The sequence below is a fragment of the Gymnodraco acuticeps genome, unplaced genomic scaffold (genome assembly GCF_902827175.1).
Source record: "Gymnodraco acuticeps unplaced genomic scaffold, fGymAcu1.1, whole genome shotgun sequence".
Lineage (NCBI taxonomy): Eukaryota > Metazoa > Chordata > Actinopteri > Perciformes > Bathydraconidae > Gymnodraco > Gymnodraco acuticeps.
This window is the reverse complement of record NW_022990838.1, coordinates 1063872-1089377: the sequence shown is the minus strand read 5'-3', so window position 1 is coordinate 1089377 and position 25506 is coordinate 1063872. Positions and strand designations below refer to the sequence as shown.

General features: G+C 39.8%; 2 protein-coding genes across 13 annotated transcripts in view; one reads left to right on the top strand and one right to left on the bottom strand.

The window, feature by feature from the left end:
- Window positions 1-940: 940 nt before the first annotated feature.
- Window positions 941-9340, bottom strand: hpda (4-hydroxyphenylpyruvate dioxygenase a). The gene is made up of 14 exons (XM_034233052.1): window positions 9293-9340; window positions 9124-9150; window positions 8546-8608; window positions 7508-7612; window positions 7377-7419; window positions 7197-7279; window positions 5256-5345; window positions 5067-5173; window positions 4878-4955; window positions 3571-3733; window positions 2998-3069; window positions 2755-2877; window positions 2542-2658; window positions 941-1365 (listed from the first exon to the last, which is right to left on the bottom strand). Exons 1-14 carry the CDS (start codon window positions 9293-9295, stop codon window positions 1288-1290), a joined length of 1152 nt encoding a protein of 383 aa, XP_034088943.1. The 5' UTR covers window positions 9296-9340; the 3' UTR covers window positions 941-1287.
- Window positions 7523-25506, top strand: part of mtmr4 (myotubularin related protein 4) — a 53575-nt gene continuing 35591 nt past the window's right edge. For 3 of the 12 annotated variants that reach the window (XM_034233045.1, XM_034233040.1, XM_034233035.1), the window contains exons 1-3: window positions 7523-7660; window positions 8030-8086; window positions 15895-15995. In XM_034233045.1, the coding sequence (XP_034088936.1) occupies window positions 15993-15995 (3 nt within the window). In that variant the 5' untranslated portion in view covers window positions 7523-7660; window positions 8030-8086; window positions 15895-15992. Of the gene's footprint in view, window positions 7661-7976; window positions 8087-11003; window positions 11059-14823; window positions 14960-15894; window positions 15996-22869; window positions 23401-25506 lie in introns of those variants that run through there. The other 9 variants (XM_034233047.1, XM_034233039.1, XM_034233044.1 and 6 more) reach the window with 6 other exon arrangements.

The window sequence follows — 25506 nt, the reverse complement described above, 5'->3', positions numbered from 1 at the left end:
GTGTTACAAGAATGCTTACATTCCATAAAGATCTTCACCCTGAAGAAAACCATGCTAAATAAAGCCTAATACTTACAGAATACAAAATTATTTTTGCTTCAAATCCAAAAGTGGTTAATTTACACATGTAATAAAAAATATGTATTATTTGCCAAACATGTATTTGCTTGCATAATATATGAGCAGTACTTCCACATCTGTGTCATCAGACCTCACAATGATGCGGGAATATGACTGCAAGATGTGTGGCATGGAGCTCCATCCTTGTGTCTGCCTCCTCCTGATCACTGAGTGATGTCAAACTGCTGACTCCTGCTGTGCAGATGCTCTTCACCTCCTCCCCTTCGAAATCTCATTTGCAATAGAACTGTACCAGATATATCCATACAACTACTGGTTAGTGTTCAATAGCACCCTAGATAATTCAGTAATGGTATATCTTTTAGGGATTTCTGATAAATGAGAGAAAAGTGATGGAGTCCTATGTTCCTATCACCAAAAAGTACAATTTCCGTCTAAACTAAATCTAAGTTTACAGGACTATAATTCAGTATTCTTTTAGGTAAATAATTGAAAAGAGTGATCATTCTCAAATTATGGGCTTTTGTGTCACCTTTCCCACATTCGGCCTGGTCTAATTTGGCTCTTTTTCAGGGATTGGGGTAGTTCTAAAGAACAACCAAAAAAACATTTTTCCCCCCAAAATAAAATTTGACAACAATCGATTTCATTAATGGGAGACCCTAAAGATAAGAAAAATCATTGTTGTGTTTTGTTCTACCTCGGGTAGGGGTATCTCAACATCTGAGGGCCCTTCCTGCTAGACTAGTAGGCCCCTATGGGTTTTGGAGAAATTGGCCTTCACACAAAAACAACCTGCCTACCAGCACCTCTAAACCTCACAGCTTGACATACCTTGCTTCTTAAATAAAAACGGTTGTTTTCATTTTCCATATATATATTTTTTAATAATGTACAATTTAATTTAAATCATTTACAGATTGGTATCAATGTTCTCATGTAACTTTGGCAAACAAGCAAATACTTTCCAAATTGTTGAATTTTTCCCAAATACTAACCAACCTTCATGAACATGAGTATCTTTATTTAGTCGTACAACATGCAATCTATAAGCAACATATCTAATAGCAGTTTTTCTCATGAAGATAATCAACACTCGGTACATGTGTTTTATAGCGCTGTTGAGATGTACAATGATATTTGGTGTGGTTTGGCAGCAGCAGGCGAGCATCAGTTCGAGGCTTTGGCCTGCCTGTCGGATGTCATCTAGGTGAGGTTGCCACGGGCTTCTTGGTCCTTCTCAATGGCCTCAAAGAGAGACTTGAAGTTTCCTGCCCCAAAGCCCTGGAGAGAGAACAAGCACACACAGATGGCTAATTACCCAAAGATCTGCCGTCTTCTGTGTCATTCCTTATGGCTCTGGGGTTCTTCTCTCAGTAACCGTACAGTAAGAAACTTTGGAGGCTGGGAAATATTCTCACAGGGTTCAATGGGAGCCCACCAGGGGCTCGCAAACTAATCATGTCAATATTTCTATCGTGGATAATCAAAAGATCAAGTGTTGGGTGGTTGCTCTGAGAGCTTCAGTTTCTCACTTTCATGCATTGTATCCACATCTGCAGTGAAACGCTGGAGAGTGACATGATGCGCCTGTTCTGACAGGCAGAATGGGTGCTGGGTATGGAGTGCCACAGGGTGCAACCCAATCCAAAGATCCCCCTCGCTGTGAAGCAGGGAGCCTTTTAATCTGCTCCTGTGATAGATTTACTGGGGTTTTACAAGTGGGCTGCTGTTATACTGTTCACTCTGGGTGGGAGCTGCAAACAGGTGTTCAGGCCGCTCTCACTCTTTAAGGTGGTGAGGACGTTAGAAGCAGCACCACATTCCTATTGGTCTCACCCCAAAAACACGATAAGACTACCATTAGTGGACCAATCATACCAGTAGTTTGTGTAACTGGCAGTAACAAAGTACATTTACTCAAATACTGTACTTTAGTGCAATTACAACTTTTACTTTACTGCTGTATACTACAACAATATTTTACTATACTATACAACAATTATTATAATTGAGTAATTATATGTATGCAACTTTCCACTTCCGCTTCTCTATTCAAAGGGAAATAATCTCATTTTTATTCCACGACGTTTGACTGTTTACTCTTCAGATTATAGTTTTTCTCTCGCTTCCTTTTCAGTGAAAACCCTTAATCTCCAGATGTTGAATGTTTGTGATAAACTAAAGGATAAAGTATTCCTTTATTCCTTTATTCCTTTTTACTCATCATAAACTGACTTTTGTTTATGTGTTTCTCCAATGACAACGACAAAGCTACAACCAAATGTTGATTTTATCGAATATGATGCATTGCTGTGCATTAAACTACCAAAGGTTGCAGATGTCAATACAATAGTAAAACTGACGGAGGCAATATTTTATATGTTCATACTTTAGTTACATGTGTGTGCTAGCCTATTAGTACCTTAACTTATAATAATAAGTAATTCTTCCACTTACAAAGTGATTGTGCCGCTGAATGACCTCCAGGAAGAGAGTCGGTCTGTCCTGCACGGGCTTGGTGAAGATTTGGAGGAGGTAGCCATTGTCGTCAAAATCAACTAAGATTTTCAATTCCTTAAAAGTTAAAAACACAGATTTATAGTTTGGAATGACACAAGCAAAAAAGGTTGTAAATAATGTCAGGCTTTCTGAAATCACACGTCTCCTCACCTGTAAACGGTCCAGGTCCTCCTTTACCTTGATCTTGGCGGTTTTGAGATTCAGCCGCAGGTTGTCGTAGTACTTGTCAGGCGCTGAGAGGAACTCCATCCCCCGGGCGCGCAGGTTCACCACCTGATTCAAGCGCACACAAAAGAGAAGCAGCTTCTTAAACTTGCCTTTACTTGCAGATTTGCGGAGGCTGTGGGAAAATGAAGCTGAATACTGTAGGGGAAATGAACGGGGGAGACTCACAGCTTGGATAATGTCTGACGTGTTCAGGGCGATGTGCTGAGCACCTGGGCCCCCATTGTAGTCCACATATTCCTGTGAGGAGGGGGATGCAGAACATTAAAGCACTGAGACAGGGCTATTAACCAGGAGGTTTCAACACAGGGAGATGCCCATTAACATTGAGTTCATGTAGTACTTAATTGCACAACTGTTCCTCAAGCTGCTGGGGACTAACTGCAATAAACCTCTGCGATACCCTGCAAATGACATTTAGCTTTTACAGTTAACACATTAAATGAGCTGGGCACTTGCAATTCACAAGTTAGTACAACATGTATTGTTAGAGGTAACCATATAGTGCACCTTTGGGTGGATGGGAAAATAACACTTAGTGCAAATGATACTGATTCCCATAGGCGGTTCAGAATTCAACAGTTACCCATAAGAAAAAATAAAACCATACAACTTAGAACATATTAGGCATGAACAAAACCAAGCATTTAAGATGGTCTCTGTACCATGATGTTACTCCCCTGTGCTACACCAGAGTGATAAACCCCTGTGAACCAATGCTACAAGCTGATGAAGTCACACCTGGATTTGTGACATTTTCTTCCCCCTTGCAGGTTCATTGATAGGCATCTTGATGGTCTCCTCATAGTTGGTCACCACTACGGACCTCAGTGAGCTGTACTGCGTGTGGATCTGCTTGTCGTCTATTGACCAGAACCGGTGGAACATCAAACACTTCTCATACCTAAAAACATACCCGGACAGAATATGTGAGCATGGACTAAATGAGCAAGCTCAGTCTTATTTCATTACTTAAATTAGCTAATGTCTTTTTTTTACAGAAGCCTCAAGAGACACAGGAGAAACATTCTGGTGATCCTTCTTTGGTTTTCCAAGATGATCTTAATTAATCCTTTATTTTTTCTATCTGCGAAACAGATGAAAAAATAATTCAGGGGGATTTTTATTTTGAAATCGGTATATTTTTTCTTAGGGTTGTAATACGTATAGCAGCAACAAGAGGCTGATGTGCACCACTACCTTTATAGTAGTTCTTAATAAGACTGAAAGCACTAATGCTTCTTCCAGATGAGTTATATTTTCAATGCACAAAAGAGGTATTATAATGTGTGTGTGTCACATGTCACACGAATACTAAGGTCATATGTCATTTTAAGATAAGATAGAGCTTTATTGTCTCCCTTAGGAGAAATTTGTCTTGGGCATCGAGATAATACACATAAAACATTCAGGTCAATCAGTTATAGATACAGAACAGAGATCACATATCACATGGCAAAGAAACAAACAAGAAACATACAGGTACAGCACTTTCCCTATTGCACATATCCCTATTGCACATACATAATCAAATTCCACTTTCCCTATTGCATTCATACATAATCAAATATTGCACTTTTCCCTATTGTATTTATACATAAATCAAATATTGCACCTTCCCTACTGTATTTTGGGAGTTAAAGGCAAACAACCTACCGTCATTTAGTGAATGAAGACATGTTTGGTAGTGGTGCACTTCAGCCTCTTGTGGCTTAACGAAATGAGTATTACAACAACAAACGTTTAATCAAGATTTTGTTTCACAGATGGAAAATAAATAATAAAGAACTATGATATTTTTTTTGTGTCTGTTCTAAGGTCGTAATGCCAAGATGGAAAATTATTTTCACCCGACTTAGAAAATGGATCATCAGTTTTTTGGGAAAAGTAATGAGGATTTTGTTTATTTTATAGGCCAGTGATGTTGCACTGGAGCCAACTTGTATATCTGCATGGGACAGAGTGACCGTGTGTGTGTCGTGTTTACTTGTCCTTTTGCCCCGTGCCTGCTGTGCCCTCCATGTGTACATGCGCTCAAGCAGTCTTACCAGTCTGTCACTGGCACCATTTGGTCGTCTGGCTGATTTCCCACAATGTGATCGATGAAGTGCAAACCTGCCAGTGGACTAAAAAGAAATGAAGAGAAAACAATCATTGCATGAGTATTTTTCCATGACAGTTCTGCAAAAAAAGGGATAATACCCATTATAAACATGTTGGGAATGTTAGACACTCACAGTTTGGCTAACAGAGGATCCTTAAACAGAGGCTCTTTGTAGCCTGGCAGGAAGAGGTCTTTGTAGGGACTGAGGTACTCAACCAGTGTGTGAGTTGTATCTCCATACTGAAAGAAAATCAGTGACATATATTGTTATTAATCCCCAGTCTCATATGTGTAATCACATGAGGCTTGAACATGTGCGTACCGTCTGAAGCACGGCACACTTGATCCTCCCCTGGCCGTCCTGCTCCACCCAGGGCTCCTTCACGATCACGGCTCCTCGCTCTTTAGCTGTCTGTCACAAACACAGGATCTTAACAGTATTTCTCTCTGAAGACATCTCTTAGAAGCCCTCCAGTGGCTGAAGACAGAATACATTTCTACATATGCTGTGATAAATTGCTTAACATGCAAGTATCTCAAATCTGAGTACATTCAGAGGTGATTCTGTCTCTTTGTAGCCACCTGATGGTCGACAGAGAGAGTTTAACCATAGCCAGTCTGACCTTAACTGAGGTAAAGAGTTCAAATCAGGCTAAATCTGTTGCACCACCAGCATGTTTCCCCTATTTCAACACACACAGAGTGCACTGCACAATTACATGTAATTGGGGTTATTTCTTGAATTTGGAATGTTGTTGAAGCCTACATTTCAATCAAAATAAGTTAAAGTGAGCTCGGGTGACACACCGACTTTGTTGTTGTTGAGCCTTTTTTGTTGTCTTGTGTTTCTTTGTGGTTGTTTTGTGTCTCTTCGTTGTTGTTTTGTGTTTCTTTGTGGTTATGTGTCTTTTTGTAGGTGTTTTGGTTGTTATGTGTCTCTTTCTGTTTTTTTTGTTTCTCTTTGTGGTTGTTTTGTGTCTCTTTGTTGTTGTTTTGTGTCTCTTTGTGGTTGTTTTATGTCTCTTTGTAGTTGTTTTGTTTCTCTTTGTGGTTGTTTTGTGTCTCTTTGTTGTTGTCTTGTGTCTCTTTGTGGTTGTTTTGTGTCTCTTTGTCGTTGTCTTGTGTCTCTTTGTAGTTGTTTTGTTTCTCTTTGTGGTTGTTTTGTGTCTCTTTGTAGTTGTTTTGTGTCTCTTTGTTGTTGTCTTGTGTCTCTTTGTTGTGTGTCTCTTTGTGGTTGTTTTGTGTCTCTTTGTTGTTGTATTGTGTCTCTTTGTTTTGTATCTCTTTGTGGTTGTTTTGTGTCTCTTTGTAGTTGTTTTGTTTCTCTTTGTGGTTGTTTTGTGTCTCTTTGTTGTTGTCTTGTGTCTCTTTGTTGTTGTCTTGTGTCTCTTTGTAGTTGTTTTGTTTCTCTTTATGGTTGTTTTGTGTCTCTTTGTTGTTGTCTTGTGTCTCTTTATGGTTGTTTTGTGTCTCTTTGTAGTTGTTTTGTTTATCTTTGTGGTTGTTTTGTGTCTCTTTGTTGTTGTCTTGTGTCTCTTTGTAGTTGTTTTGTTTCTCTTTGTGGTTGTTTTGTGTCTCTTTGTTGTTGTCTTGTGTCTCTTTGTGGTTGTTTTGTGTCTCTTTGTAGTTGTTTTGTTTATCTTTGTGGTTGTTTTGTGTCTCTTTGTTGTTGTCTTGTGTCTCTTTGTAGTTGTTTTGTTTCTCTTTGTGGTTGTTTTGTGTCTCTTTGTTGTTGTCTTGTGTCTCTTTGTTGTTGTCTTGTGTCTCTTTGTTTTGTGTCTCTTTGTTGTTGTCTTGTGTCTCTTTGTTTTGTGTCTCTTTGTGGTTGTTTTGTGTCTCTTTGTTTTGTTTCTCTTTGTGGTTGTTTTGTCTCTCTTTGTTTTGTGTCTCTTTGTTTTGTGTCTCTTTGTGGTTGTTTTGTGTCTCTTTGTGGTTGTCTTGTGTCTCTTTGTTTTGTGTCTCTTTGTTGTTGTCTTGTGTCTCTTTGTTTTGTTTCTCTTTGTGGTTGTTTTGTGTCTCTTTGTTGTTGTCTTGTGTCTCTTTGTGGTTGTTATATGTCTCTTTGTAGTTTTTTTGTTTTTCTTCGTGGTTGTTATGTGACTCTTTCTAGTTATGTGACTCTTTCTAGTTATGTGACTCTTTGTAGTTGTTTTTTGTCTCTGAAGTTGTATCTTTATTGTTTTGTGTCTCATTATTCTGTATTTCTTTGTAGTCATTTTGTGTCTCTTGGAAGTCGTGTTGTGTCTCTTGTTGCTTTTGGTACCTTGACTAAGAAGTCACAGTCCTCCACTTGGAAAGCGATGTCCTTGACTGCGTCTCCATGCTTCACCAAGTGTTCTCCCATCTCTGAGGGAACATAGATACATGTTGAAAGCCATCCTACTGTATGTCATGTGCACATCATTTTATCTTTCATTTAGACTCAAGTCGTGAGAAAACTTGCCTTCATTTCCAGGATTAAGCGCTGATTCAAAAGCAAATATTATCTGTGAGGAGAGAGGAGGGTGTTGTGTATCACTGATTGTGCATTTACTGAGTGATAATTCAATCAGCACAGGATGACAGACTGCATACCTTATCCTGTCTGATGACATGCGACACCACCTCTCTGCTGCCCGTCTCCAGACCCTTATAGGCCAAAGGCTCAAAGCCCATCTTATCACAGTAGAAGGAGGCCGCCTGCAAAGTGTCACAGTGTCTTTCACTAAGGAGGGACTTTATTACAAGGTGAGAAACAGTGGGGAATTCCTACTTAAAATGTAGGAGTTACTGTGTTTGTTTTTCAATCACTGTTGTGTGTTTGACCTGTCTGCTTAACCAATTCAATGTTTCTTTGTTATTTTATATGAATTTATTCAGATTCATTACGTTTTCTACAATGTCAATTACATTTCTCTTCAACTAAATGTAGTGAAACATTTGTAAATAAGATATAAATATATAATAAATAAAATGTTTTTGTTTGAATGATGAAACTGCTGATCATGTACTCTAATCTATACAATAAGTCTAACAAATCTTGTGAGAGGCACATTGGTCTAGTGCTAGAGATAAGGATGAACTTTTAAAAATGTGTTATTTGTTGTTATTTTCAAGATTTGAAGACTTTATGACAAAGCTCCAAATCCTCACATTTGAAAAGCTGGAACCAGGGTAAGTTATATTTTCAAAACAGTTCTAGGTACTTTCAGTCCATGATTTGTCTTTTTCAATAATTCAGGAATGATCTTCTTGTTTTTCTTGTTGCTTTGAAGACCAATATTTCCAGAGGCTATTGATTAAACTAGTCATGCTTTTGTGTAGAGGAAAACATTGACGTTTTTTCTTTTTTGAAGGTAAACCTGTGAATGTTTGTACATAAAAGTAAATAAAACGTTACTAAAACATGGGCTTTTCCCACCAAACCAGAACTTGATGCTTGTTTATAGGTCAAACCCAGTAAAAACCCAGTACACAAGCATAAAGATCATTAAAAGGACACTGAACTTTAAAATGTACAATATGTGGAATCTAAAAAAGACATCTGGATCCAGTTATCAGATTGGACCGGTGCTGAAATCCTGAAACTGTCACAGATGAGAGAAGAGTAAATATCAGCGTGTAGATTCTGACCTGCTTAGCATTGCCGACCCAGAAGGTGATGTGATGAAACTTGACAAACCTTCCCCTTGCGTGCTAGAAAGCAAATAAGTGAATTTGCAACAGAACTATTACATCAGCTAATACAAAACAAATGTCTTCAGGAGAACATACAACACATTCCTGCAAAGCTAACACTTTCATCAATATTCTCAGTAAAACATTTTAAAAAACATAGATTTGTCCAGCAAATATTTATAATTGAGCTATGCCTAAATAAAACAGTTTCTGGAAATCCATAACAGAAACAACAGTAAACATCAATGTTTCTCTTAATTCTGTAACATGGCTAGATAGAAAATAAATGTTGAAATAAATGTTTTTACGTCTATACTTTACTCTATTGGTGAGTAACTTTTAATCGTGTGAGGCCTTCTGTAAAATGTCTTAGACATATTCGAAATCTCATAATAGCCGTAGGTTCAGCATAATCCATTTATTCTTACAACATTTAGCTACTTGGCTATGATCGAGCAGAACTAACAGAACTGTTATCACATCAAACTACATCAAACATCACAGTCCTTCTTCACAAGCACTTCAAATCTTACCTTCTCCCCTTTATCTGTGTAGCTTGTCTAAGAAGAAAGAAAAGATAAAGATCATTAGAACTTCAAGTGCTTCAGTGTCCCTGGTCTTTATCCACTGAAGTTATAATAATGATCTCCTCAGTAACGCAGCGGTGATAATGTCTCAATATTGACTCATTGACTCTCTTACCATGCTGTGATTGTACCCGGGCCACAGTTTAGAGAAAAGAATGATCAAAATCAGTGCATGGGGTGCAGATAAGTACTGACGGGATGACCCACTGTGATTGGTCCTTTAAGATCTACACCCACCTGTCCGCCTCCTCCCTTACTGATGCACTTTTAACTAAAACAGTTCAATAACAGATGTTTTTTTTCTTCTGAGCCTCAGTCGTCATAGAAACATAGACACATTAACCTCATCATAGCAAATAATGAGGTATACTACTCTCATTCTGTAGGATGTACAATACCTCTCAGGTGAGGTATCCTCAGGTGAATAACGGTTTATATTGAGACTCATTACATCATCATGAAATATGTATTGCATTTCAAATAAACCAAACTAGGAGGAAGGCAACGCTGAATAAAAATACAGCTGTTCCACAACTTTAAGATGTTCTTCTGGTTTCTGATTTCCACCACCAGAGGGAGCAACAGTGCCTGATTTCAACAGAAACGGAAAAGCAATCACCCACTATTAAATCAATGAGAACACCCAGAACATTCTACAAGCAAATTCTGATTGTGAATAGTTCCTCATTTTATGTTATTAATATTCTGAGGGATTATACATTCTATTCATAGCATCTAATTTCCTTTGCATGAGATCTCGCATATTATTTTAATCACAAGTCTAACAGAAATGACAACGTATTCATTACATTTACTTTATATTACTGGGACAAATGTCACTTCATTCACTGTCAATCTTGCCTTTGGTTGTAAAGCAAACATTAACATAAGGGTAACATGTAAGGATTGTAGCCAACATGGGAGTGAGGTGTTTTGTTGCCGTTGACTGTATTGAAAGGCATGTGAGGTCAGGCAGGTCCATGCTGTCACAGACGAGGCTGATGAACTGAAATAGTAGGGTCTCTCCCCAGCTGCTAGAGAGCTGTGAACTGCACAGGCATGTCAGATGTATGTGTACACATTCCACTGTCTGTGTCAGGGAGATCATGTGGTTCATTTTCAAACACATTTGCATAAGTCACCTTTAAGTGGTCTATATATGTATAGCATTCAATGTTGTTTTTTGTAGTAATCAATTAATCGTTTTGTCACTTCTAACTTCAGTTAAAAGTCAATAACACCCGCCACCACTAGTTCTCACTCAGAGGCCAATGTAATGTCTGACTGTTTAAAGAGAGCAAATCATCACATTTTGGACCAGAATTGAGTTTGACAGATCACATTTTCTTGATGTATGACCTTTTAAAGGTTATTCCGACCTCTGGCTTGCTTCTCTATTTTACTTCTGTTTCCATTGCCGCTTATTTTCGGTTTATCATGGCATGACATGTCATATGACATATGAAATATATTATTCAACTATTTTTGAAAGCTATTCATTTCAGTTTTGAAATGTTGTACCGATGTATTATGAGAATAGGCATATTTGAAAACCCTGTCGGTCTCTGACGGATATAACTGTAGTGTGCTTGTGCGCACGTACCGGACTGTGTATGTGTGTATCCAGTTTGTGCCGCGCTGTGATTTTCTATTGGTCCGCTTAAGGAGCCGTGTGGCACCTGATTGGCTGTGTTGTGGGTGTGTGGTATTCACTTGCTTGACTGTTCTTAATTCTAATTTGCCGAGAGGTATTCTGTAGCATTATTGGTTGTAAATTGTCAGTTTCCTTCCTGACGATTGGTCAGCGCTTTTGTCATCACACAAGAATGCGGAAGTCTTGCAGTCTACTGAGTCACCGTTGTGTCAGCTGATTCTTTCTGAGTGAGTAACTCGATTTATCTTTTAAAAATGAAGTAACTTCTAAATAATATATTGAGCTTGACATATTCCCAGGCTGTCAAACTTGTGTTGGACGTGTGAACCTTAGTGGTGTGTCATTTTCTGTTGGTATGTGAGCGAATTAGACACACCAGCCTCTAGTAATCTCGCTATCCGGCAGCTAGCATGATGCTAACGTGTGCAAACACACACACACACACACACACACACACACACACACACGCACACGCACACTTTCGGTTTGTCAACTAGTCGCCTCCTAGTACAGTGCCAGCTTGTAGTGAGGATGTGGTCCACTTTCACTTCCACCTCTTTAAACTTTATCACTGCTATCATTCGTTAACACCTGTTGTGTTGTCACGAGCCTGTCACAGCACCTGTTATTCTCTGGAGCTGACACGTTTACCGGTAATGATAGACATTTCTAGTTCAATGGTTTTTCTGTTTTTGTTTGAGGAACAGAAGAATCCCCCACATGACTGGCATTTTATTTTATTCTCAGGAGGAAGAGAAACTGTTTTTAAAAAACAAACCTCATAATGTTCACCACTATTATTGTCTTTCTGTAAATACGTTCCTTTCTTTAATACTAATGTCTATGTTACCCTTAGAATGTACATAATTTAGCCTTTGCCAACTTTATTTTAAGATACGTTTCCATATAGCTAAGGGGTGTTCTTGGCATCCAATATCTGTACACATTTTTTTTTTAAGTGATCGTTCAATTAAACTTAGCTTGGTAGATAATAATAGTTTCGTGTTGATAAACAATTGTTTTACTTTAGATTTGTTAGCAATTGTAATCACATCTTGATTATGTGGCTATATCATCATAGTACCACCTTTTTAGATGTGACACTGAGAACAAATGAACTATTAAGTGAATGATACACTATTTGCACATTGAATACAACTGCATGACAAATATTTGGTATGTTGTTGGTATCATGCATTTCTTCTACATTTACAGTAGCTTGTTTATAAGGAGTGTCTAGCTAAAAGTCTATTACAATATCTCTTCAATACCTCTGACCTTCATGGATATAATTATAAATACTACATCTGCTGCATCAGACCTCATCATCTATGGACATTTAGGATTAATCTGAAGGTCAAAAGACAAAGCTTTTAGTCAGGTGCTACATTTTCTACACATTTAGTCAATGGCATTAATCACTGGCTCCTAAAGTAGCTGTCATCACCCACACCCAACACTCCAAACATGATGTTAAAGCTTTGTTCAAAGTCAAACAAGCTGGCCAAATGCTTTTTATTTTAAGATCGATATTCAGTTATTCCTTGAGAATTATCCAATTTGTTTGTCAGTTATAATATTTTGTATTTGGAGGGTTCATGTTTGGAAAACTGCAGATGAATGTGTTTTTGTTAAATGCAAAAAAGTGTTTGCATAGAAACATGTTAATACCATATACAGTTGTATTGTTTTGGTGCAGAGATTCAGATATTGTATCAATATAAACATGTCAAGTGATACACAGCCGCCCTATAAGTAATATTGAGCAAATTCCAGGGTAGGAAATGATCATGTTGTAGTTTTTTAACAAAGCAACAAGACCTTAAAATCGTCAGTAATTGACTGTTTGTTTAATGAATGCACATCACGTACAGTACACAGCACTATCAATGATATTGCATCTGAAGACAGGATTTCACATGCTTAGGTTTGCATAATGCTGGAAGGTGTGTACTGGTATCTGGAACAAAGTAACACCTCTCCTTTTTATATACAGAGGTACACACCCTTCTGTTCACTGGATGTGGAGTTTCTGTTTTTATTGTTTACTACACTGACAACATCTAAGCTGCTTTGTTTTGATCTTCACAAGCATTTCCTATAAACTGATTTGAAATCATGTCGGAAATAATAGTCTTTGTTTTGATACAAGTTTCATTCAGCTGATACAATTTACCAAAAGGGTTTGCAAATCACAACAACGTGTCTCTCTTGCAGCAGTTAATTCTCCAAATTGTGGTGCCTTGAAAAAAAATATATATAATAATTTCACACTCAAAACGTGATTGATTGACTTAATTTGCCACCATTTTTTTAGAACTTCATCAATTATTACTTGTCAAATATCTTCCTATTGCATTTTGCTTTTATTAAAGCACCAACTTTATTTGCCATAAAAACACTTTAAAAAAAGTGTAATAATAATACAAAGATGTTTGTATTGTATTCTGCGTTGTAAAAATGTTTGGTGTCATTTCAAATTGCCCATATGAAAAGATGGAAGGAAATGTAAACATATGTCAGGCTAAAGTTAAGTCATTCCATGGGCGTACTTTCCACTGGGGACAGGGGGGACATGTCCCCCCCCCCACTTTTCAAAATCCCATTTGTGTCCCCCCCCACTTTTTAAATGTGTTTATTATAATTTTTTTACGCAAGCGGTCATCGTCACGGAGGAGCATCTGTGTGTGTGTGGCACAAGCGCATCTTGTGAAAGAGAGATAGAGAGACACAGAGATTTACGGGGGTTGTTGTTAGCATTTGGTGCTAGCTCGGAGCTAAAAGAGATTAGAAGCTGTTTCAACAATAAGGAGAGGGAGAGTCCTCTCCTGTTGGACTGAGATAACGTCAACTCAGGGAGGTAAAGGACTCTGAGTGATTAGATTGTAAACTTTAGTCTAAATTATCTCAGTGGGTCTCAAATGGTTTGGTCATCTATGTAAACACATATTTCCATCTATGTAATATTAGTTGTATATCAAATAAGTTAAGAAATCCTTCCAATGTGTACTATAGGTCAGTACACAAATAAAAAACACAGTTTGAAAGGGGAGTGATTAGTCAAATATGCATAAATAAAAAGAAAGAATGCAGACTAGGTAAGATAAAGATAGGAGAAAGGAGTATATCAATGATTTGTTATTGGTTGTGAGCATATTCTAATGGTTTTTTGATTATTGAAATATATACAGTTCTGTTTCATATGAGTGTTGAGAGCTTTATCCATACATCTCTTAATGTTACCCTCAAAGTGGCCCAGATTGATGCATTCAACTTCAATTTAAAGAAAAAAAATCTTCCCGGGGTGCATGCCCCCGGACCCCTCTAGAGAATGTGAGGTCATCACAAATAAAACAGGTTCACATGGATAGGATACTAGATAAGTGTGCACACTCATTATATACACTACACATTTTTCTTGGATTTGTTAACACTATAGTCCCTAATATATTTGTAGAAAGGCAGGAAATGGAATTAAATTGAGAACATTTTTCATTGCGGAGGACCCCCTGTTTTGTGTGTCCCCCCCCCCCCCCCCCCCACTTCTCAAACCAAAGTTATACCCTTGAGTCATTCTACCCATAAATGGCCTAATCATCAATGAATGCAGCTTTAAAGGTTTGGTCCCCTTAAACCTCATTATGTTAATACTTTTACTCTCACCTTTAACATGCCTATTGCTGTATTATATTGGTTGATGCTGTACTTTTGTTGAGTCAGTAGGTTATTATATTTCCTAGAGTGAGATATTGTACCTTTTTTGACGGGTTGTCTACATGTGATTATTTCTACATTCATGGCTGATTAGCAATGGAAGCCATTCCTTTTAGTAAAATGAGTACTGAGTGGAGGGGACTGAGTCAGGGTCCGTCCCCTGTAGTGTGGCTTCTTTCTCTTTGAGAAGCCTGGCACATAGTGAGTGGGAGGGAAAGCGAGTGAGCAATAGAGAGGGAGGGAGGGAGGGAGGGAGGGAGGGAGGGAGTGAGTATGTCATGCCCTGGATTACAACCAGTATGTGTTTGGGAGACGGAGACTACTGCTACTTTGCTAAGCATTGAGCTTTAATTCAACCTTAAAAGGTAGACACCACACAAAGTGTCCTGTGCACTGCTTCAGCCCTTTGACCAGGTAAGAGTAGTCAACTTTGTAAACAGTTTTTTGTGAGTTGGACATTTTTTCTTTTAGTGGAGCTGTGTGCAAAGGGGGGTGTGTCTGGAAAAAAAAGTGTAGGGAAATGAGACGACGGCACTCAGCAGCTAAAACTTTGATCCAGTTTCAAGTTATGTCCTTGTAATGAATGTATTGTACTGAACGGCTCATAATAAACACAATGAAGTATTTCTATGTTTTGTATAACTGTGTGTATCACTCTCCTTAAACGTACACTGAGCTTCCTGTTTGAATGAGCTTGTAAGCACAGGAAGAGAAGAAGTGCAATATCACAGTTTTACTTTTCATATCAGTAGTGGAAGTGTTTGTTAAGTATGTCCTGTGTGTTCATATATTGACAGTTTACTATCCCTTTATTGTATTAGCAGCCACAGTTCAGATATTCAGTATATCAAATAATTGTACAACTGTTGGAAGAACAGGATATCTCGCTCGGCGTGCCAACTCAGCTGTGTGAGCGTGTTGGGCGTGTTGTGGAGTTTGTCCACCTCCAGCTGTACACTTCTCCTTCGGCTATCTGTTTGGCTGCTCATAATCTGACGAGGAATGTCGAGTTTGCATTTCCTGTAAATCAGAGTGTCTCTTTAGGTCGGCTGCTCAAAGGTTGCCATCGTCACACTTCAAGCATGTACCTGCATGTCGGTCTGCAGCGCTGCATGTTTGGACTGTGTTTACATTGACCTAATTTGTATAGAGTGCTGCTTAAATCCTTACTTGTCCTCTTCAACAGTTGCATATCTTGTGATTTTAATGCCAGCTTTCATTTTACTTACTGCTTTTAATTGAGGTTGGTTGTGGTATCCAACCCTTTATGCAATCACTCACTCCTCAACCGCCCACACACACACTCACACACCCAATGTCTGAAGGTAGTGTGTTTTCTGTGTTGGCAGGAGCCACCGCTGGCACGGCAGAGCCCAGTAGACAGGAGGAGAGGGAGGGATCTGAAGAGGAGTGCCCTGACCGACCGTCTACAGCACCGGCTGGCAGCATGGTAAGCCACTCGCACTCTTTACATGTACAGTACTCTGCCGTGGTTTCCTCACTACTATCACACTTGTTGCTCTAAAGTCCTTATATGTTTCTGAAGTAAAAATGGCAAGCATGGACTTTTTACACTCACACAGGAAATGACACAATACTCTTGCAGGCTGAAAAAGTGTAGTGTTTTGCAGAAACGACTAAATGCACAACCTTTTTTGTACTTTGGTCTTTTTCTTTTACTAGCCACACATGTTCTTCTTTGCTGCTCAGTCTATTGAACGTTTTAATTCAAACAATGTACCAGTTTTTATTTATTACATTAAATTACATGTTACTTGTTAGAGGCTTTTATCCAAAGCAACGTACATACTCAATACAGTGGACAATCCCCACAGGAGCAATTTGGGGTGAAGTGTCTTGCCCAGGGACACAACGACATGCTGACTGCAGTGGGGTTTGAACCTGTGCTCTCCTGATCCAACACCAACGCACTAAACCACTGCGCCACACGCCTCTTTCTGAATGTTTTTTTAATTTATTTTTATCTCATTTATTTGTGAGTCTTATAGTAGTTTTCATAGAAGAGACTTTATAATACTGGCCTATCAGAAGTACCAAAACATCATTCTTTTGTTAAAAACATCAAAAACCAGACAGATATTATTTAATTTATATTTTGTTACCTATATTTTTTATAAAACATGATAAACAATGGATATCATAACACATGAAATGGATAAAAAGAAAAAGAAGCCATAATGTCTGCTTTTTAAAAGTGTTTGAATAGAGTTATAGAACATCGATAAAGATTGACAGTTATGGAAGTGCTGCAGGGAACCTCCGTCGAATTATTGATTTAAAACAGGGACATACTGTATTTTCCATTACAGAGACATTGGGTTCAGTTCTTCGAGGCGGGACTTCCAGCTTCTCTTAGACTCTTAACAAAAGAGCCCATGTTTTTGGCATGGGCAGCCAGGGGGGGGGGGTGTGTAATGTAACTGTGGTTCCATTAGCCAATCTTACAAGTAGCATTGAGGGAGGATTGGATTTTCTTGGATTAACAAGTATGCCCACTAGGAAGACTTTCAGAGAGCACAGACCACTGCCAAGGCCAAATGCCCTATCTTGGATGATGACAAAAGTATTAATGGGTTCTTCCTCTGCCCTTTGCTACAACCTTTTACCTAATTGAATGAAAATTGGCCTTGTCGTTTTTCCACAATCCTACTGAAATGGAAACAAATATATAAAACAATTCCGGCCTTGGTGGAAGTAATAAAACAATTTAGCCATAGTCAACAACAGGGATTGGTGTGAGTGAACGTAGAACCATCCCTCTTCACTCCAGCAGTAGATTCCTCAGCAGGGCCCCTACTTTATTGAATTGTTTGTTTCATTCAGGAGCATGCTGGTGCATCAGTAAAGTTGTGTGTAGCAGCAGGTAACAGATGTTCCAGGTCTTTGATGTAGCTCCATGCCATGTGTCTCCTGTACAACTCTCTCTTTATAGCAAATCCAGGCCCTCCTGCTCATATGAAGAAGTTCATGGTTATGTGACTGAGGTATTACATGTGCGCAGCCTGGACTCGCACAACCCCACCATGCACATTCAGTCATTGTAAAACTGAAAGTGAACCTCAGCTTAATGACCAAAATAAGTTCCATAACGCCTTTGCTTTGTCTAAAGGGTGAGTCAATACATCAATACAGTACTAAAGTAGATTCTGTGTATTGCTTATGATTGCCCTCTACAGGATAGCACTGTCTTATCAGTACTAAAGCAAAATTAAGATGACGTTTTTTATATTGCGTAACATAAAAATGGAGCCTAATGTTGCAGAAAGATTGAGAAATAATCGTGCATCTTCAAGTTGCTACATGCACTTTTGTTTCTCGTGGACTGCTAAGTCTTAGATGTTGCTCTGTTGAACAAGCAGCGTTTTGTCTAATCATGCTGCAGTCGTGGGCCGAAGAGTTGTCATTACACTGAAGCATAGTAACGTGCGTTATGCAAAACTATGTCTAGGTCACACAACTCTACGTCCATTTGAAAAGAGCCATGCAAGCTTTGGATTTTTGTCTCAGGTAATTATCGGATTTCTATGTTAACAAGGAATGGACAAGTTGCTCAGAGCTTAAGAAATGTGCATAGACATACAATTTCCTCTTTGAATAAATGTTTAGGTCTTCAGTTTAGGCATAAAGAATACTGTAAGTTGTCAAATATTTCAGATTGTGATGTCAGAAACAAGGTAGCTTTGGGGCAAACCACAGTAGATGTACACTAGTCAGTATACACGATGCTATAAGAGTGGGAAAGCACTAAGGGAGCAGATGAGTGACACATTCCCCTCTACTCATGGCTGCAGCTTTTATAGGACAGAAATAGGAAGTGTAATAGGAGGATGTGTGTGTCCTAACGTTCTGGTCAACTGGGTCCAAAGAATGCCACCGTGGCCGGCTGCCCAGCTCGCAGCCTTTTTATGGGACACACAGTTGGGCTCTGGGCTTAATTGATGGCGGGGGCTGATGGACATATAATGTACCCACCGAGGCACGTCAAATGGGGACGCAGACCTCTGCTAGCCCTGTGTCGGAGTTTTCTTTATTGATTACAAGCCAGTTATTTTTAATAGGTAATCATTAATGAGACCAGACATTGTTTTGTTTTTCGCTGCTACTATTGTATAGTATTAGCCATTTCCTGTCCTTCCTTTTGTTCTGGCTGATAACCCACATTTAGGGGGCATTTAGTCATTTTGGATCTGCTGCCCAATAATCTGATGTATGAGTCTCCAAATATGTTCGCAAAACACTTGAATTATTGGGAAGATACAAAAAACATGGTGGTGATACGCCTCATCATTTGTTTCTCCAACATGTAATGTCTGTAGTTTTTCATTTGAAAGAAGAAGTAGTAGTAGCACTTTCAGGTGTGGTCAGAAGTGTGCTCATAAGGTGTCGGGTGCACTGAACCCAACATACTTTTTCTACATCACTGAAAAAGTTACAAGTTAAAGAACTGAAGATTAGCAAAACGCCATGACAGAAATGGAGTTACTCCATGATGAAGATGCACAGACATTCATTTTATTTGTGAAACTGGGTTAATTAGTTTTCTCAGGTGGGACTGTGAGACAGTTTGGCAGGTAATACGATTCCTGTAATCCCACCTTGTGACACAGCCTGTCAAATCTTTCCAGCCTCCAGTTTCTTTTGCACTTAAACAAAAAGGGAAGTATTGAGTTCACTCTGCCGTCTTCTCATGCTGCCGTATTATTTGCAGGATAATGCAAGCATGGAAACTAGGACAATGGGGTTGTTTTACCGTGCACTCTGTACCCATAATGCATGGTTATGTTACCTTGGTGAGGCTGTGGGGGAACTAGCAGGTGAAGTTTTCTTACCAGAACCATCCAATGCAGGTGTTTTTGTGTCACTGCTCCATGATTACCTGCTAGCATAAAGTATAGATCACTTGTATGTATGCCTTTTTCTGACTAGACGCCAGAAGCTTACAGCCAGATGGTGCATTCCAGGTTGTTGTTGGTGAACTTTGTTCTCGAAGGGACTTTTTGACCTTGCTCTGGGTCAGTGTCTGGTTTCTGCAGAAGCCATTAGAGGCAAGGGAGAAAGATTATTCTGGTGAGGCATGTTTCAGATCTAAATTGTTTTCTTTCTTGATTTAAAAAAAGAAGTTGTGCCAGGATGATCTTTAAATGTCTTAATCTGGGGAGACAGGTGAGAGATTAAAGAAAAAATACTATTTTTTTTTTAGTCTGGATAATTGTTTGTGTTTGTTGTTGTAATACTCCTGGTGGCCACAAGAGGCTGAAGCTCAGAACTCAAATGTGTTATAGAAGGACTTAATGGATTAATGTATTTTTTTCTGGTGGTTTTAAATTCCTCAATGCACTCTTCACACAAGTGTGTTTGAGTATGTGATGTAACAATAATGTTAGAAAACAAGCTTTTAGTCCTATTTTTAGAAAACACTCATTTCTGCCACAGATCAGAAATGTTTTTTTACAATACCAAACACAACAAAAAAAATGAAAAAACCAAGGCAAACCTAGACATGTCACCCTGGAAAAACCTTTGTCCTCCTGTCCTTAGGTCGCAAAATGCTGGTGACCCATTTCCAAGTCGATTTGAACCGTTTTCTCTTCTGTGTTTTTTCTTTCTCCCTCACCTCTCAAGGCTTCCATAGATCTGTCCTTTCATTCAATTCAACTAATGGTCATTTTGCTGTTTTGTTAATCTGTGTGTCTTTTATCAGAGTCTGTGGTCCAGAACTGCTGTTTTGTTTTAAGATGTTTCCATATTCAATTTGAAATGAATGCCTGAATGGACATAAGTTATGTGGGGGAACTTGTGAACTTGTAGTCAGTTTATTGGACACCGCCTACATGCTAATGCTTGTGTAATGCATCACTTCAACTACTTCCTGCTTCAGGCAAACATTTCGGAGTTGACATAGCTAACTGTTATAAAAACACTCCTTACAAATAGGACTCATTGCAGTATTCCACTGTCATTAACCTAGACAAGTATTATAATTAGGTGGGACACATTTATTGTAAACTGCAATTGCAGAATAGTAACAGACAGCAGCTTGTACAGTATGGATTTCAATTATATTAGGCATGCTAAAATAACAAATGTGCAAATATGTATCTCTCTATATGGAGTTTAGTTCCATAAACACAGCTAGTGCCTGGTGTATTATTTATCTCCTGCTATAGCTGTGTGTCAACATGTGGGCTAACACTCGCTGGTTGGTGACTGGCTGCCCTCCTTTCCTAAAATAAATCCCGAGACACAAGAGGCCAAATCTGGAGCTCACTTTTGCAGCCAGTTTTGGCGGGGCTGGGTGGGCATAGAGGGGGATCATGCAGCTCAGTGTTTGGACTGTGGACACATTAGGATGTCCCTAATAATTACGCTGCTATATTTAGAAATTGTCCCTCCAGCTTTTGTATTTAAATTGGGATGTACTAATTGATTTACAAAAAGCATATTTCACTGTTTAATGATAAACTGAAAGCCTGAATATAAGAGTTACAATTCCATTTTTGTTATAGTCTCGCTAATCTAATTGAATGAAAAGCACTCGTGTATACGAGAAGCCCTAATCATTGGGATGTTGCCAATTAAATAAAACCATCAGACTGTGATGCTGAGCCATTTTCTTTCACACATCATGCGACTGAGAACATGGCATCGATTTTACATTGCACATTCTCCTACTTCTTAATCACTATGACAGCTCACACAAGCTTTTTACACTCAAAACCCATATAAGTAAGGGTTTTTGTAAAGCTGTTATTTTAGTGCAATGCATAATGCTTTATTGCCTTCTCCCATCGCCCTGGGTTAATACATACAGCAAGTTATAGGTTTACCATGTGACATGAAAGTGATCATCTGTAAGGTCCTGCTTGATTTGTGGAAGTGCACTTCATAGCAGCAGAGTCCATTACCTGATGAGATGGAAGTCATACTGCACACAAGTGCAATGCATCATGCTTCCTGCAGCATAAGCATAACCCCTTTTTAATATATTGCCATTACAAAGATTATACATCTGAAGAAAACTCAGACTAGGCATATTTGGATCTATAACATCTGCATGAAATGAAGTTGTTATGCCTTTGTATCAGTGACAGCCCAGGCTGGGGGCTTGATGTTATTATCCGCCGTCTGTCCATCTGTCCCATTCTCAGGAGCTGCTGAAGAGAATTTCTTCAGATTTGGCTCAAAAATCAACTTGGAGTAAAGGATGACATAATTTGTAAAGATTTGTCCATACCAGAATGATATTACGAGGGAACTTCTTATCATTTCTACTATGGAATACATTTTTTGAGACAAACAAGATTTTCCTGTAAATTCAGTATTATTCTCATTCTTTCTTGGCCTGCATGCAGTTTTGATTGGCGTCTTGCTAATTAGATTACATATAAATCAGTTGTCTTGTTTTCTGTGTAAAATACCCTCTGGACAGAAGCACTGTATAGATGGGTATACATGATACTGTATACATCCAGTGATAACTGTATCTCCCATGTCAGAAACACATTACAGCCCCTCCCCCACTAAAATGAATCCTTATTTCAGTTTTGCTGCGTCGTGCATCATGCTGCATGTACTACGCTATACGTGTTACATAATGTGGGGTCATACAGCTGAAGGCGAGCGGCTGTCACGACTCTACCGGGGGGAGGTTTGGGTAAGAGGGGGAAGGGCTCAGTGTCCCCCTGTTGTATAATATATATATAGATACATCCAGTGACCTTCCCTGACTTTAGGCACAGGCAGTTGCTGCAGTTAGGCTCTGTTCACTGCAAAGATGCCCTGCTCTTGTGTGGGACGGTGCCAACAACCCACTCAGACACAGGTGAGGGGAATTTGTGTCTGTAGAATGCTGTGTCATTGGAAATCTCCGCATACACTCTCTCTCCTCAGCGCCCTCCCTCCTCTCACACATTTTTCCTCCGATCAATCGCTGCTAATGCAACGGATCTGTGTTGGGATACTGTCCTACCACTGGATGGGGTCTCTATCTGTTCCCCGTGTGAGTTTGCTTCAGCATGGTGTGTGAACACAGCTTAAAGCGGACAGTGTGTTTGCTTGAGCGAGAGCCACATAATGCTGCCGTTAATGGCTCGATCATATGATACATGCATGGCAGTTGGAGCATGTCCTGGTTGCCAGCGGCTGGCTTTACCGCCTTGTTGCTGAGGGAGAAGCATATTTACAAGGAGATGTCGGTGAAGGGTGAACAAGGAGGAGGGGGGAGGAGTAAGGGATGAGAGGGGAGAAATGCGAGAGAAAGGGAGAGAGGTAGATGCGCATGCAGAGGGTGGAGCTTAGCATCCGGCAGTTCCCTCCGTCTTCCTTGCTCTCCGGCTCTCTCTTCTAGCAGTTTCCCCCCATCCTGTCGCTACATCTCAAATGGCACATCTGCAGTGATTCCATTACTTTCTCTTCCTCACTCCAGCTCACCGTGTGGACTCTCGTTTGAATTTGTATGGACTATCCTCCCTTCTTCAGCAAGGCAACAGGGGCTGTCTCCAGACACCAGCGTGCTGTCTCTCCCAACTCAGGGAGCGGTGGGGGGGGCGGGGTGGCTTCTTGAATGAGAGTCTGGACTGGCGTTTTGGCACACAGCACCTCTTGAGAAGGAGGGGACGTGCAGACGGTTTGGGGGGAGGCCGAGAGGGGCGGCAGGCAGAGGGGTTTGGAGTGGCCGAGGGGGGGGGGCAGGCTCCGGCTGGGAGAAGAATGGCGATGCCGGCTCCTCGTGCTCTGGTCGTGCTCTACAGGCTGCGTGTCGCTCAGGCACAGCCCTGCCTCTCCTCGACATGAGCTTCGCAGGAAGGGTGTCCTGCTCCATGCTCAACTGCTTTGTAAGTCCACAGGCTTTTTATTTGTGATGGGTGCCTATCAGATGCCCATAACTCACATGCGTGTGTGTACCTATCTGTGGGGGAAAGGGGGGTTGGCAGGGAGTGTTGATGGACACGTGAGCGCTGCAGTTATTGGTGGGAAACCTACACTCACTCCACATGCATACAAATAATTGAATCTCCTCTGTGTCTTCTCATGCGCATTATGATGAAAAGCTATTCTATTACTCTGAACTCCGGCCTTGAGCTGCCATTATGTTGATTGGCAGGGAGGAGAGTGAGGGCATGTCAGGAGGAAGATGTGTGTGCTGCTCAGAGCGAGCACACTGTGTTCAGAGTGGTGAAGTATGCTCACTGCATTGAGCACGTTGTGCTTTTGGTATGTACAGAGGGATAGAGGAAGATGAGTGATGGAGAACAGGTGTTTCTCTCAGGTCGCATCTCGACACAGTGGTGAGAGCAGGTTTATGGATTAGGATCAATACAGGGTCTTCTTAGCCTCTTGCCCTTCAGCCTAAATTAGCTAATGATTTACAAGTGGACCCCTGACCTTTCAGTGATGTCCACAGTTCACTGTCTTGGCTTAGTACACACTGGATTAACATAGTATTATCTTAGAGCAACGCAAGTCTCTTTTTCTAACTAGAACACAAATATTCAATAGTGTTGAAGAACAGCAGTAGAAATGTCCAGGAGTTTAGCTTTGATTAAAACAAAATGATGACTGCTGTGTTCACTGCATGCTAAATTACTCGAAGCACACAAAGCTAAATTGCCTCACAAATTACAATATGATTGGTTGCTGACAGGCAGTTGAACATTTAAAAAGCTTTTTTTTAAACGCACTCGAGGGCTGCATCACAACACTTCTGCAAATCTTTATAAAGAACAATGAGGTCGAAACAGAATCGCTCTTTTTTTTTAACCAATATTCTCTGGACTAGCTCAGCTAAAAATACCAAAGCACTGAACCCGTCAGCATGTTAGCATGTCGTTCTCTACCAAACTCTTGTCCCATTGACTTTAGCAGTTGAGATAACAGACACTTAATGGTCGTTCTGGTCTTTCCAGACACTCCAGAAATATAAGGGAAACACTGCAATGGCATTATCTTTGGCAGGTTCTCCACTTGGCCTGTGGAGCTACTGTATATTGGAAACACTGCATTCAGTATATGTTGAGATATTTGACTTCATAAGTCATGGGAGACCATGAATGTCTACAGAAATCTCACAGCAATCCATCCTATAGTTATTTACATATTTCAGCCTAGTCCACATGCCGACTGACCAACAGTCTGATATTGCCACTCATAGAGCCATGTAGCTCGCATGGCTAAATATATTCAGACGATAGCTATGGCAGTAGTAACACTTAATGGAAATCAGTTTTGATCATACTACTAAAAGCATTAGCAATCAGAGTGTTGTGCTTGTAAGTACTGTATCTTGACAAAAGTGTAGGTTTACTTGCAGTTATGGATGCTTACATGACAACAATCATCATTAACATTTGTAAAGGTCTCCTTTCATTTCAATCACTGTTTCTTCCAGAGAAGGTGGTAAAGTTGTATCAGCTGGATCAGGAAGAGCACAGCTGCTGGCTCCTGTTCTCGGCCCTTTGTAACCAGACATGGTCCGGCATTACACAATTTATGATCTCCCTTTTAATGTCTGTGGTGCAGCTGAGTCGGCAGTTCCCCTTCTGCGTCAGTCTCTGTATAATTTAGTGTCCACGTCCTCTGTGGATCACAGATCCGTCAGTCTGCTCCTGTGGAAGAGGGCTGCAGCGTTGTGCTAAGTTTACATCAGCCTGGCCTGTGTTGTTATCCAACTCTGATGGAAAACAATCTTCAGTTACTGTCCCCTCTATCTCCAATATATCATGTTTATATCCCTCTGCGATATGTTGTCTGCATCAAATGGAACTATAAAAAGCCTGATTGAATTTGTTTAGATTTTTCCATGACTCAGATTATATTATACCCACTAGCTAAATGAATCAGGCCAAAAGCCTTTTGAGGATATGCTAGCTTTAGGCGATACCTTCTTGCACCCTTGGTTCTGTGACAGGAGTTGTAACTATCTACCTGACAGTAAGGCAGTC